This window comes from Fusarium pseudograminearum, chromosome 2 (assembly GCF_000303195.2).
Source record: "Fusarium pseudograminearum CS3096 chromosome 2, whole genome shotgun sequence".
Taxonomy (NCBI): Eukaryota; Fungi; Ascomycota; class Sordariomycetes; order Hypocreales; family Nectriaceae; genus Fusarium; species Fusarium pseudograminearum.
The window spans coordinates 3,765,392-3,779,198 of NC_031952.1; the positions used below are offsets into that span (position 1 = coordinate 3,765,392).

A 13,807-nucleotide genomic window follows, 5' to 3' on the forward strand; every position below is an offset into this window, starting at 1 on the left:
TTGGGTTGCCCAAGATTGTACTCAGTACTATTATGTCTTCGAGAAGGTCAATGGTAAGGTGGGCTAAATGTATCAGTGACTCTTATAAGCGAGATCAAATACAAGAATAGAGACAACATACAGCTGAAAGACAGGGTCGTATCACTGGGTTGATGAATGCTCCATTGATAGGATCTCAAGGTGTCTTGTTTACGTGAAACTACCCTGTAGCTCAGGTAGCTGGTACGTTCCACTACCCCAGTGCATCTGGAACTCCGAAACCTCTAACTTAATACAGCTAGCATAGCACAACCTCCGTCTTCTCCGTCGCTCTTCGATTGGTTGGCGTTCTAGCCTGAAGAGCACGGAACTTAGCCCTCACTTCCACAAGCTCGTGCTCTGTACTCTGTAAAACCTCACTATATCGGATCAAGATAATCCGATATCCGCTACGTAGTAGTGCAGCATTAATGGAAGTAATCATAGCATGAGGTATTATGCATGCACAACTCACATGTTATGATTTATGTCAGCGTCTTCCCCCACAGGATCTGGATACATGCATTCAACTGTACAACACACTCACTTCTCAAAGAAAATCCTATTGGCAGTCATCACGTCCCAGAATAATTATCCAATCAACCTAAAGACTGCTGATCAGATCAGCATTTGGTGGGCTGAGAATGGCTGAGCTACGCGCGGCCTAACGTTCTTTTTATAGAAACCGCAACAAAGAATCATCTGAATTGTCAAGGAAAATACGAGGTGGATGGTTGAAAGACGTGTCACACCACAGTTTAGAAACTTATTACTACCGTCGCATGGAATTTCCATCGCGGTTTTTGTTCTACAACCTTTGTTGACTGATGTTTGTGAATTATCATCAATATGCGACCGTCGATTGTGATTGCGACCATTGCCTCCCAGTGCTTACTTGTCGCTGCGCGTGAGAATAATGACGCACAGCAGTGGGAAGCAAGTGCCTTTGATGCACACATAAATGCGAAACATCCGCACCAGGATCCGTGGCAAAAAGGCCCGCTGGTAGAACGATGGCGACAATGGATGCGACGACAAGATACGACCGCAACAGACGACAAGGAAACCTCGACGGAAGTAAAGTCTGAGACAAGAGAAACTACCAAAGATGAAGAGACGACAACAGAAGACAAGGCTACAACTACAGAAGACAAACCAACAACAACAGACGAGCCTGCGTCAACAACCGAAGAGTCCACTACAGAAGCAACGTCAACTGAGCAATCTTCTTCATCGTCAACAGTCTCATCCACCGAGACATCAAGTGACCCAACATCAACATCCACATCCACATCCACATCCACAAGAAGTACCGTCACGTCTCTAGAACAGGGAGCATCGTGCTACAGCACAACCGTATCAACCAGCGTCGTTTGCCACATCACAACCGACGGCCGTACTGAGAGTGCCTCGTGCATCACAAACAGAATGACATCCAGCACATGCGCTCCCGGCCTCTTCTGCGAGATACACCCCGACTCTGGCTCGACGGTATGTATGGAGCAGCACAACGAGATTGGAACGGAAGGAATAGTCGTGGCGTCAATCTTTGCAGTTTGTATTGCTGGCTGCATGGCTGTTTTGGTGGGCATGTGCGTGAGAGACAAGCGTGCGCAGAAGAAGTTTGAGAACTTAAAGAGAGTCAAGACTCTGAGGACGGCTAAGAGGGAGGAGCACGCGAATCTGATGGCGGCAGGAGGGCAGATTTAGTTGATTCAAGGGGGCATGTGTACTTGTATGGAACGATGGAGATATCAACTACTGCTTGGGTTGACGAGATCATATGAGGAAATGTGTTGGACCGAGTAAATGAGATTGCCTTGGGCGACGAAATATACAACATCTTTTAGGCTATTAAATATGAGCACTTTCGAGGACCGTAATTCACAGTAAAGTGATGATAAAAAAGCGAAAGAATGTGAGTTTCTTCTCTGCGAGTGATCTTTCACACATATTAGTTTCTTTGACTGTGACTGTGATCGAGACGGAACAAGCTTAACCAATAACGGAAAGCTTTAAAGAAAGGTAAAATCAGCGTTCCAGGTCAGATGGGCATTGATAAGGTTGATGCCGGTCAGAAGTTAAGGTTAACCTTAACCTGGTGTATTTCAGAAGGCTAATAGGGCCTTATGGTCAAATGTGTGAAATTTTCAGAAGGTTTATAGGGCTGTTGAGTATAAAAGGAGGGTTTTTGATTCGCTGAGACGATTTTCCCCTACCTATAGAGAGCCTGAATTTTCCCTATCTGAAGTAGCTATGAGAAAGATTAGGGGCTGTTATGCAAGGGAGGGATACCTGTAACCGCTGTGGTCCTGTAGCTATTGCCCTGCTAGGGTCTCTTTAGATAAAGCAACAATAATACTACCACTGTCAACAAAAAAAAAAAAAAAAGCCGGTCAGAAGTCTATTGAGTTAGTAGCACTCTGCCATGAATTGCCAGAGTATCGTGCCGTATTGACGCATAAAATTGAATCGACCGTGCATAGATTCTGCTCGCAATGTTGTATAAACTCGATTATTGGCCTCTGCTATGGGGATCTGGTGCATTTAGTCTGTAAGCACTTGACTGAATGAAGGATTCTGCTCGGGATCCAGATATGTAACCCAAAAAGATGAAACAAGTTAGTCATTTTGGAATCCTTATGGCACAGCACAGAGTCCCAGTTTCCTGTATAGGAAGGTGGCTTCAATGTCTGTAGTGGCAATCCTTCTAGTGGTATTCCAGATATCTAGTAAGAACTATAATAACGGATAATATACCCTTGAAAACTTGCAGTACAGGACATGATTCGATCTGTGAGCAACCTGCATGTGGGCTGCAGGTGAGCCTGTGAGCTTGATCTGACCGTTGCTTACCGGATGCAAGCCCAGATGGATTCCTACCATACCATGCCATTCTATTCAGTTAGATCGGCTAAAATCTGCCGCTGCAGAGGGTCGTTAATTAAAGCCCCCATAGCGGACCGTCGGCAAAGGAACATAAACGTTCCTAATCTGACGCAGATGCTGCGAGTCTCACATGTACTCAATTATAACCGGGATAATAACCTTTTCCTAGATAAGCATAATTAAAAATGCAATGTATGCATCTCCTTAGAAGCAGCCGTGACCAAGTGTTTATCTACATGTATTATGCAAGAATCCGGAGACTATATTGGTGGCCTCGGACTATTTTCTCGGACATCTTTGACTAACCATCCAAGAGTAGGATAGTAGAATCAAGCCGTTACATTTACTGCGGGGTATATGCTTCGTTGTACTTTACGGACTTATCAAAATGGCGATTGGATGATGATGATGCTGTTTAGACATGGTCAAGAATCCTACAACGCCCACTTAGGCAGGTGTGCAAGACTCAATGGCACTCTGATTCCACCAAGATTTAGAGTTGCATATATTTCCAGTAAGCTCTATGCATGGGTCGATATGATGTCGTGAATAGTATCTAAAACCTGTGCACATGCATAGCGTTCCATTTACTATCCTGGTAAAGGCTTGACGCGGCGGCCGCCCGTTATCTAAAGGATTCAACAATATGAGAAACACCCTCGTGACAAAATAGGAAGGCAATGAAGAGAGAAGTATCGGTCGGTTGGAAGATATAAAAAGCCTGAAGCATCTCCTTCCTTGAGATCACATCATCAAACAAACATCCTTCAAAACTCTCTTCCATCAACAACATCAACCAGCTTTCAACATGAAGTTCACTACCACCCTCTTCGCCATTGCCTCCATCATCAGCGTCGCCGCTGCTGTACCAGCCATGACTGAGGAGCAGGTCTCCAAGGTTCCTCGCGATGAGCTTCTTCCTCGTCAAGCCTGCCGAGGCACAAACTGTACCGGCTGCCAGAATGGCCGCAAGTGCTGTTATCTCCGAGACTACCCCTTCTGCTGCAGCTGTTAAGTTGTTTATCAATGATGTTCTCAAGGTGAGTGACACACCATAGAATTATGGCTATCTCTAACTGAATTTACAAAGCCAAACTTGTGAATCTTTCTTTTATCGACAGATTCCAAGAATAGGCCAATAGGAGAGGGTCGTTAGCAAATCTGTGGCTATTCATCGTGATCTCTATGGCATATGGAAACAGCCAGCGAAATTAGTCAAAGTCATATAGCTGTGTTTCATATATAAATCGCCGTAAGGGCCATCCAATATCACATAGCTTTCCACCTATAAATGATAGCCTCGAAAATGCCTATAGATATTGTATCTCGTACTGTTGTAATTACTTCACTAATCTATCATTTCCTTCGTTCAACAAATCCTCAAGCTTCCGAAGTACATCTGGAGGTACCGATGACTTTATTGCGAGAAGGACATGCCGGAAAGAGAATTGTGCTTTCTCAACCACTGCTAGTCTCTGAGCTGTTGATATGACCTTTTCAATCCGTGACTCACGGGGCTCAATCTGAGCAAGGAGCGCATATGCATCATGTAACTGTTGAGCTGGTATGCATTCTAACAAATTTGCAAAGTGCTGAGAGAGATGAAGTTTCCAAAGAGCTGACGGCTGCTCTTTCAAAGGAATTGAGCATTTGACAATGCCATCGATCATTCCTGCGCAATAATCCCCTAGCTCACTTATTGAGTTGCATGATATCAACATCACGCTAGGATAAAGAGAAGCGTGAGTGCCTATACCTAGGTTAGTGGCTTAAGTACCTTAGTAAGTGGCGTAGGCCTCAGCTGGTATGATCTTGGTACTTACCCATGGCAGCTTGCTGTTCTGTAGGGGTATTCCTCATGTCAACCATCAGTATCGCTCCCCACCGCAATGCTGCTTTCATAACCTCACTTAGTGACTGATCACCATCAAGTGGGTTGCTGACGACCAGAGGTCTTCCAAGGTCTCCTGAGATCTCTGCAGAAATAGTTAGCTAGGTTTAGTGTATATTATGCTGGATCGGCGCCTTTGGGGGATATGCTTACGATTCGCCATCGATCTCGCTATAACTCTCGGCGCTTCCAGTGCCAACACAAGACCAGATCCGTGTGCCTGGCGTCGTCCCAAATCTACTTCTGCCCCTTTGCTCCCTTCCATAAAATTGTGCACCAAAGCACGCCACGAAGTCATGTCCGGCATTAGTAACGCTGCTGGCGCTAATGGGTTCCATGGTTCCCAAACCGGCTGACGCAGCTCTGAGACTAGAAGACTGACTGCGTATACTCTAGATGATAGTAGATAGCCTGGCAGGTATCCTTGGCAGAAGAAGAGGGAAGTTTCGCTATTGGATTCGCCGTCTTCTGCAAAGCGATCACTAACATCGATTTGTGGCAAAATCCATGGTAGCTGCTCTTCCATGTCATATTCGACATCGTGCAGGCCGCTGATCCGTCCATCGAACCTTTCTGCATAGTGGCGAGTTGAAGTAGCCACATCAATTACTATGTTCTCATGGGTATGTTTCTGGAAAGGATTACATCAGTCAAGAATTTGCATCGTAGTGATCAATGTTGGACTAACCTGCCATTGGCGTTCTCGGGAAGAGAGTCTTGCTTCCTCCATTGTACCTTGTCCTACTACCTGGTGCACAATTCCATATGGCCCATTGTAGTTCCAGAAGCTAAATGGCATTGTTGAAATCTGCAGAACCCGTCGTCCTCTTTGTATGAGCCTGGCCTGAATGGATATCCTTTCTTCTGTGGGGATCATGTTGAAGGGTATGATTCCTAAATCTTCAGTGGTGATATCTTTCGAACCGTCATATTGTCTTATGTGTCGAGTTGTCCATGCCATCCTTGGACCAGGCGTGTCTGACATGCTGTTTGAGTAGACGATTTCCGCCAATGATAGGCAAAGTACTTTAGTACCATCGTATCGACTAACCGACTCCTCGACTTTATAAATACTGAAGCATTGCTCGTAAATGTGATGAAAGGGCGGGATAGTGCGTTTCTCATAAGCAATATCTCCAGGACGGAATAACGTCCAGACATGCGAGAAAGGGACCTGGCGAGTCCGACGTGCCTCCTGTTGGATTTCTCCAGCGTCAGGGAAGATATAGTCCACAAAGCTCAACACAGCCTGGAGGATTTGTTTAAACGTCAAAGATGATGTACTCTCGATCTTATGGGAAATAGCGTCGCTTTGATGGAATAGATTCTTGAAGTGTTTCGATTTGACAGTGAAACTTTGCGCACCGTCAAATTCATAGTCCTCGTATTTAAAAATCAAGTCCAAGTCGGATTGTTGAGATGACGAAGCATAGGTCTCGTCGTCTACTTCATAAAAGAATCGTAAATCCGAAGCTGATCCTCGTATCTCGAGTCGTTCACTCACCATGGCTCCCAACCTGTCGATCGCCGTTAGGTAACAGACCCATGCCCTTGGCTTTTCATCATGGTTGTAAGTTTCCCGAATTGTCCAATCTTGATTTGGAATATCCAGGTGCTCAACATTGCGTCGTAACTGCTCATCCCACTGGATAGTCTGGCGTAATGATAATAGTATAATGGGCCCTGTGAGTGATTCTACTTAAAGATATTAAGTAAGTCCCTAATCTCTCTTGGAGTTTCTGTTGTCTCTCATGTGATGATCATTATGTGAAGGATAGTTTACCTGTCCCCTCGGGGAATATCACGGTGTCTTTGGAGAGTGTTGCATTGTGCTCGGGCGCCGTATTATTGCGAGCCCTTTGCAATACCTGCTGAAATTCCTTGAAATTTGTTGACGCTTGACTTGTTGTTTCCATTTTCATGGACCAGTGTCTGGTATCTGGAGTAGAATGGGATCGTGATATCTTCTAAGATGTAGTCTTTCAGAGAGATATAGGATTCTGGCGGTTATTTAAAATCACGAAAGAGGGAATCCTGGCGTTAAGAGGTCATGTTCATATCTTCATTCTATCTATTAACCAACGTGTTTAGTGCTTATTGGCTGGGTCGGGCCTGCATGCAGCAAAGCCACTTCTGTTGTTGCTGACCTAGAGTCCTAGATAGACTGGTTCACATGACCCCCGCATTGGAAAATCCAAATAAGTTTTCGACACTTAACATTAACTCTACTTCCTTACTATTACATAAATTCGATTCTTCAACCACCAAGAGAGATCCTCCCATTATGGTCTCGTCACCTGCATACTCAGGACACAAAGCTCCGTATACTACATATGGACAGGATGAATCAAATGACGAAAGACAAAGACGACGTCAAAAATACCAAAATAGACAGTCAGAACTCAGACGGTCAGAAATTAGGCAGTCGGAACTCAGGCATGAAGTTCTTGACATTGCAAGGTCTTTAAGAGTCTCTCTGCGTAGTGACTCAGCAAGCCGATCAATGCTACAAGATCCTGCATCTGCCGTGTTACCAGAACCACCAAGATATGGCGATCTATCACATTACGCGATCAGGGACGATGACGAGAAGTGCTTGTGGGAACTGGAAGTGACACGACTGATCGACAGCCTGGGCACGGCACAAGAACCTTTGAGTACCAGCCACGGCAATGTTTTGACTTCCGCAGTCGACACTTCTGCATTTAATTCTCTCGGGAGACTTTCTGATCAAATGATCTGTGCTTTGTCTATCTACGGTATGGATGACACGGTAGCTACAGCGACCTCACCAATTGACTCCGTTGGCGGTCGAAGTTACAACAGGTTACAAGAGAGATTAGGACAAAGGTCCGAGTTAGCACATGTTGTTGGAGTGCGTGATCCACTTGTCACCCGTTTCCGGCACTCCGAGCGGCATAGCAGAATTCCAAGACCCCCAATGCAACAGGAAACCCAAGTCCAAGGAGACCCCGTACCTCTGGAGTCGTTGAATGATGATGATGCGCCTACGTACTATGCCCTTGTAGACTACATCACTACCATATTGGTCCGTTTATTACTAAAAGGGTGCGATAGACGACACGTCTACTGGCTTAGTATCGTCCTCACTACACTCGCAAAGATTTCAACAAAGCTCAAAGTTCTGTCACACGACCTCCCTATATTTGTTGAACAAAGCCTGGACAGGTTTTCTCTTCATAACCACAATTACCTCGATGCGTTAGAACAAACCGCTGAAAACCCCCACGTTGATCCACCTCTTCTTCGGCAGGAAATGAAGGATGTCACGACTGGTATCAAAGACAACTACATTGTGAACTATGTCTCTGACATGACGGCGGTCTCAAATTGGTTATTTCGCCTGATCTGGCATATTCTTACCGACTTGAATACCCGAAACACGCGTGGTAGAACTACCGACGAGTTTGACATATCTGCTTCTGTCTTGACACTGGGCTCTCGTAGCCTCCCTACGCTAGCATACCAAAACCGGCCTGGCCATATCTCCGGGTCTTCATCCATCGTTGCACTGGAGATGTATCAAAGGGCGTTTAACCTCATGATTGATACTGTCAAGGGCATCAGGTGGAATTCCGTTCCCATTGAGCAAGTGACGAAAGGTCAATGCACCTTATCTATCGGAGTCGACAGGGCGCTGCCAAATCAGAGCTCCGAGATAAAGTCAATGACAGAGATCGTTAGCATCATGGTTCTTGTATCCTGCATGGATCCATCATTGACGGAGGACATGGTTAAGGTTTGTAGCACAGTACGTGCATCAAACGTTCTTCCAAAAGTTTCCAATACCGTCCAAAAGTATGCGGCTTTTTTCAGCTTCCGTAACGTACCAGTTGAGTCAAATCTACAGCCGTTACAGAATAGCCGACCATTATCCCAGTCATTCATACTGAAGAGCGGTAATGTACCTATTTCAGTGGTTCCGGACAGGGACAATGCTCCATCTCGTTGGGAATTCAGTGAAGCTGCCCAAAAGGATCTGCACAAAAGCGAGTCTATGAGGAGGCACGTTTCACTGTCGGCTCGCGGATGGGCTGTCGACGAGCAGGCAATCAGCGTGAGTTGTCTCAAATACACTGTTTCAATCATGGTAGGCTGCTCGATACTTGTCCTAGGCGGATTGATGGCTGGTTTGTTTGTCGGTTCCAGGATCGATGGGGTTGACCCTTTCAATCTCACCATGTTTGCTTGGATCATTGCAGGATTCATCATTCTGGTGTCCAAGAGCCTGCGAGTCGGTGAATGGAATTGGAGAGACTTTTTAAAGGGGCGTGTAACATGCAGGACTGTGCATGAGCTTGCCAGCGTGACAAACCTGGACGAGCAGGGAATTATAATGCAGCTTTTGTCTTCGGAGAAGGAATGGCCATTGATCTCAAGAGGGCCATATAATAGCGCATTTTCCAACACTGGAGCAGATGGTTTCTCAGTGGATGTCAAACCCAAAATCGGTACTCTATTCGTCAGTGGATTGCTTGTGCTGGAAGTATTGATGGAGAGTGGGCCGGCACTTGTGTGTCTCGATATACGACCTCATATCACTGCGGGGGAAAATAATGAGGCTACTGAAGGGGCCCATCGCGGTGATATACCGGTGCAGGTCAGTAGAAATCGTATGGTTCATGCACAGCGCGTACCATTGTACGCACTTGCATGCAAGGATGTGCCTCAGCAAGATGAAGCTGAAAAGGACATTGTGTTTAGACAGCAGTGGGTCACATGGGAGAAGATAATTGGGTTATACAACAACACCAAACAAAGTGTGAGATAGGGAAGGCTGCGTTTACTATTACAACTAGGTGGCCCTGTCTTGATGTACCACAAGCTGTGCTTCAGAGGTAATGATAAAGACTTGCTAGTCTTAATTCATCCGTCTGTATCCTCGGATCCAGTATTCCGATTGCAAGAAAATCCCAACATTGATTGAGTGCCATGGGTTGATAGGATTCACCACTGAAAGATCAAAGCGACGGATAAGCTGTAGGTTAATGACAACGTTAGTAAACATCGGAGTTGGATCTCGACAGGAGCAGCATTCACTTACCTCGACGAAAACCTTATTCAATTCCATCTGTGCAATGGTCTTTCCCAGACATTGCCATCTTCCATAGCCAAAAACAAGCTCAAGGGTGCCTTCCATTAGGTGAAGCTGTTCCTCTGAGCTCTCAAGCCAACGTTCAGGGCGGAATTCATCAGCATCTTCACCCCAGATATCTCGTCGACGGAATATTCCCCAAGCACAGTATCCAATCTTTGTTCCGCCTGGCAAGTGCTTTCCTTTGAAGGTATCACCACCGGCAGGAACTTCCTTTGACATGAGACCGACAACTGGTGGATGAATTCGAAGACCTTCCTTGACGACAGCCTGTAAATATGGCATGGCACGTGCTTCGTTGTCTGTGATGACAGGTAAACTAGGTCTAGCCTGATCGATTTCGGCTCGCATTTTCTCAATCACTCGAGGTGTAGAGAGGATATACAGCACAGTTGCCCGAATTGCGGTTGCTGTAGTATCAGCTCCAGCTAGACTATCGCATGTCAGCGTTTTGAGATACTCGAGAGTGGAACGTGTAATATTCTGTTACTTACATCTGCATGAGAATCTCTGATTCCACTTCGTGTTGAAGTAGTCCTCGGGCAATGAAAGATCCGATCATGTCTCTGTGTTCCTTTGGATTGGGACCGAAACGATCCACAGCAACTCTCTTAGCAATAGCCATGACCCTGCCAACACCGACCTTGTCCTTTTCCGACGGTAGCATAGGTTTGAAAACAGGCAGTTGTAGCAGTTTCATCATCCATGGCATCACAGTCGTAACAATGATAGTAGGCATGCTCTCTTCCATTGCTTTGATGTAACCGTTGACGTCAGAGTCGGTTTCCAAATCGCCAAACTGCTCGCCAAAAGCGAGAGAAGAGATAACATCCAGGGTAAAATACTGCGCCTTGTAGCCAAAGTCGAAAGCTTTGTTATTAGAAATGTATTTAGTATCAAGCAATTCAATCAGGCGCTCAACGTTGGTGTCAACGGTTGTCTCAATATTGTCAACTTCTTTGCCGGAGTACGCTCCGACCATTTTGGAACGAGTAGTAGCATGCAAATCGTCATTGCGCTGAGATAGGACGTTGTCCTTGGTAGGATCTAGTCGCATGGCATCGTACCAGTTTGAGCGTTGAAAGAGTGTGCGAACATTGAGCATGTGTTTCATCAAGTCTGGATCAGAGGTGATGAGGTCGTTTGGTCCAACACGTGCGATATCTCCTACAGATGGTGTTAATTGATGACATGGTGTAGTTACAAAGCAAATTATATAATGAATCAATTGCGACAATGAGAAACAACGGATCTAACAGAGTCTTGAGACGGATCAAGCTCATGGCTTGGTGATATCCAAGGCCAGTTTAGACAACTTACCATATTTCTTACATGCTTCCCAGAGGTCAAGATGAGTTCTGCCGCCACCAACACATGAAATAAGCCACAACTGAGAGAACCCAGCGAGAGCGGGCCCCTTGAAGTGTCTCAATCGCGCCCATTGGCGAAGCGTTGCGACAACATAAGCAACAAACACCAGGAGGCCAACAAGGGCGAAACCTCTCGAGTCCAGCTGGATGAAACCCATCGGAGCAGAGAAGATAACCAAAAAAAAAAAAAAAACCCAAGACAAACTGGCGGATGCAGTTGGCTGGCTAGTGCATACGCGAGAAGCACATGTTCTGTATGAGTGAATATATATCTCTTCCTGTGCCTCACAGACCATCCAATTGTGATGCAAAGCCCCCGCTCCGAGACAACCTCGCTTACGTCTCCAGGCTGTTGGGTGCTCTACAGTGTCTGCAATTATCTGTCAAGTTTAGAGTTTAATCCCTGGCGGATGGTATCTCTATCCCTGAAAACCTGATCTCGGTGCTGTCGAACGACACAGGCACGACGATCCCTACCCCTTTGAGACTGTGGCTACACATGAATACCAATGGGAAAGTCTTCCGCCAACACCCGCTCCGTTCGGATGTGAGGGTTCGATGCCATCCCCTGCGACTGTCTATGCAGGCAGGGTTGTTCCCTCCAAAGAGCAAGCACTGTGAGTCTCCGGGCCTATTTGGTTCCGTCTCCAATCAATGGAAACGGGCGCATTTCAAATGCCGGGACAGAAAAATACACAAATTCCTGACATCAGATCATACAGCAACTCCAAATTAACCATTCCACCATTCCTTTTCAATTGTCTCTTTGCAACACCACCATATTTATGTCTTCTCCCCGTGATCTGCCTCGAGATGAAGGCATCACCGATCATCCGAACCACTTAGTAGCCGATGTGAGTCCACTGTCCGTGCCGCGCATGCAATAATAAATACCAGCCCATTTAACCGTATCTGGTGATTTGAAGCTAATTGGCTCTAGTCACAGGATGATACTGATAGCGATGCTGATTCTGCCCTTGCTCTGGTGTGTTTGCCCCCATCACTTGATGACTATCGTCCAAATGTTATGCATTTGTTTACTCAGAGTACTACCACAGTCTTTGGCGAGTTCATCGGAATCGCTTGCTTCGAGTATTATGAGACATCGTCACGAAAACGGTAGATCTTACCATGCTTTCAAGGAAGGAAGTTAGTTACTACGAGCACGCACTACCTAGGATTTATGACTAACGTTAGTTCTCAAGGATATGTGCTGCCGAATGATGAGGTATGAGATATTCGGCAACTGTTTTTCGTTCTATATACACAGAGATGTATAAAGATTAGCTAATCGTTTCTTCCATCCGAATAGACAGAGAATGATCGTCTTGGTATGTTTCGTCCCTTTTCTCACCACATCCCGCTGACACAGCCATAAACCAGACCTACAGCACATGCTCTTTACCCTAACATTTGATGGGAAACTTTCCAACCTACCAAAAAGCACAGGATTTTCGCCCCGAAGAGTTCTAGATGCTGGAACTGGAACCGGAGTCTGGGCTATGGATTATGGTGTGTTACCTCTGTTATCAAATCTCGTTGAGCTCACTTCTGACGACGTGTTATGCATGTAGCTGAAGATAATCCTGAAGCACAGGTAAAGTGGTCCCGAAACCTGTCCTATCGATGAACTGGCCGCAAATACCTTCACCAGCGACATCATCTAACTTATTGCTAGGTTGTCGGCATCGATCTCAGCCCCACGCAACCCGACTTGTATGACAACTTCAACATTCCGTCGCAGCACCCTTACTAACACCGGCTTTAGCGTTCCTCCTAATCTCACATTTTACATCGACGACATAGAAGATCAGTGGACATTTTCTTACAAGTTCGACATGATTTATGCCCGAATGATGACAGGATCGATTCGAGACTGGCCGAAGTTTATTCAACAAAGTTACGAGTAAGTCACTAGCAACCAACGTCATGACGAACTCATCTCACATATTTAAAAGCAATCTAGAGTCAGGCGGTTGGCTTGAATTATCAGATATTCTTATGCAACTCCACTCTGATGACGATACTATTCCTGAGGGATGTGCAGCTGCGAAATGGGGCGACCTGATGCTCGAAGCAGCTGACAAGTTTGGAGCCCCTCTGGACAGCTGTCTACGGTATAAGCAGCAACTACTCGATGCAGGATTTGTAGACGTCGTCGAGACTATCTACAAGTGGCCAAGCAATCCCTGGCCACGCGATCCCAAGTTCAAGGAAATGGGTGAGTCTGCTTTTGCATATGAACTTCTGGTTTTAAGTTGTACTAATACACGGCCAAGGCTTGTGGAATTATGAAAATCTTGGTAATGGAGCTTCTGGTCTTAGTCTTGCTCTATTCACCCGCGCTTTGGGCTGGACTGCAGAGCAAGTCGAGATTTTCTTGGTAGATGCTAGGAGAGATATGAAGAACCGAGCTATACACGGGTGGTGGCCTATTTATGTCGTTTATGGAAGAAAACCATAAATATTATTCCCGTCATTTCTTTATTAGGCACTGCGGCCTCTTGCAGATATTTGACCTAA

The 13,807-nt window shown here is 45.8% G+C and overlaps 7 protein-coding genes across 7 annotated transcripts; 5 read left to right on the plus strand and 2 right to left on the minus strand.

Annotated features, from left to right (window-relative positions):
- Positions 1–867: 867 nt before the first annotated feature.
- On the plus strand, positions 868–1,728 carry FPSE_06715 (uncharacterized protein; the record flags this gene model as incomplete). Its single annotated transcript, XM_009259833.1, has 1 exon — positions 868–1,728. One exon carries the CDS (start codon positions 868–870, stop codon positions 1,726–1,728), a length of 861 nt encoding a protein of 286 aa, XP_009258108.1.
- A 979-nt stretch (positions 1,729–2,707) lies between these two features.
- Positions 2,708–3,080, plus strand: FPSE_06716 (uncharacterized protein; the record flags this gene model as incomplete). Its single annotated transcript, XM_009259834.1, has 3 exons — positions 2,708–2,750; positions 2,795–2,840; positions 3,077–3,080. The coding sequence occupies 3 exons, from the start codon at positions 2,708–2,710 to the stop codon at positions 3,078–3,080; spliced, it is 93 nt and encodes a 30-aa protein (XP_009258109.1).
- A 735-nt stretch (positions 3,081–3,815) lies between these two features.
- Positions 3,816–4,009, plus strand: FPSE_06717 (uncharacterized protein; the record flags this gene model as incomplete). Its single annotated transcript, XM_009259835.1, has 2 exons — positions 3,816–3,947; positions 3,998–4,009. The coding sequence occupies 2 exons, from the start codon at positions 3,816–3,818 to the stop codon at positions 4,007–4,009; spliced, it is 144 nt and encodes a 47-aa protein (XP_009258110.1).
- Positions 4,010–4,452: 443 nt separating this feature from the next.
- FPSE_06718 (uncharacterized protein) lies at positions 4,453–6,714 on the minus strand (the record flags this gene model as incomplete). Its single annotated transcript, XM_009259836.1, has 5 exons — positions 4,453–4,460; positions 4,731–4,883; positions 4,952–5,429; positions 5,487–6,493; positions 6,582–6,714. The coding sequence occupies 5 exons, from the start codon at positions 6,712–6,714 to the stop codon at positions 4,453–4,455; spliced, it is 1,779 nt and encodes a 592-aa protein (XP_009258111.1).
- A 587-nt stretch (positions 6,715–7,301) lies between these two features.
- Positions 7,302–9,590, plus strand: FPSE_06719 (uncharacterized protein; the record flags this gene model as incomplete). The annotated part of the gene is made up of 1 exon (XM_009259837.1): positions 7,302–9,590. One exon carries the CDS (start codon positions 7,302–7,304, stop codon positions 9,588–9,590), a length of 2,289 nt encoding a protein of 762 aa, XP_009258112.1.
- Positions 9,591–9,680: 90 nt separating this feature from the next.
- Positions 9,681–11,442, minus strand: FPSE_06720 (uncharacterized protein; the record flags this gene model as incomplete). The annotated part of the gene is made up of 4 exons (XM_009259838.1): positions 9,681–9,797; positions 9,864–10,347; positions 10,409–11,081; positions 11,235–11,442. The coding sequence occupies 4 exons, from the start codon at positions 11,440–11,442 to the stop codon at positions 9,681–9,683; spliced, it is 1,482 nt and encodes a 493-aa protein (XP_009258113.1).
- Positions 11,443–12,069: 627 nt separating this feature from the next.
- FPSE_06721 (uncharacterized protein) lies at positions 12,070–13,671 on the plus strand (the record flags this gene model as incomplete). The annotated part of the gene is made up of 11 exons (XM_009259839.1): positions 12,070–12,138; positions 12,225–12,269; positions 12,330–12,403; positions 12,482–12,512; positions 12,597–12,615; positions 12,734–12,796; positions 12,859–12,881; positions 12,963–13,000; positions 13,053–13,190; positions 13,243–13,505; positions 13,610–13,671. 11 exons carry the CDS (start codon positions 12,070–12,072, stop codon positions 13,669–13,671), a joined length of 825 nt encoding a protein of 274 aa, XP_009258114.1.
- Positions 13,672–13,807: the final 136 nt, after the last annotated feature.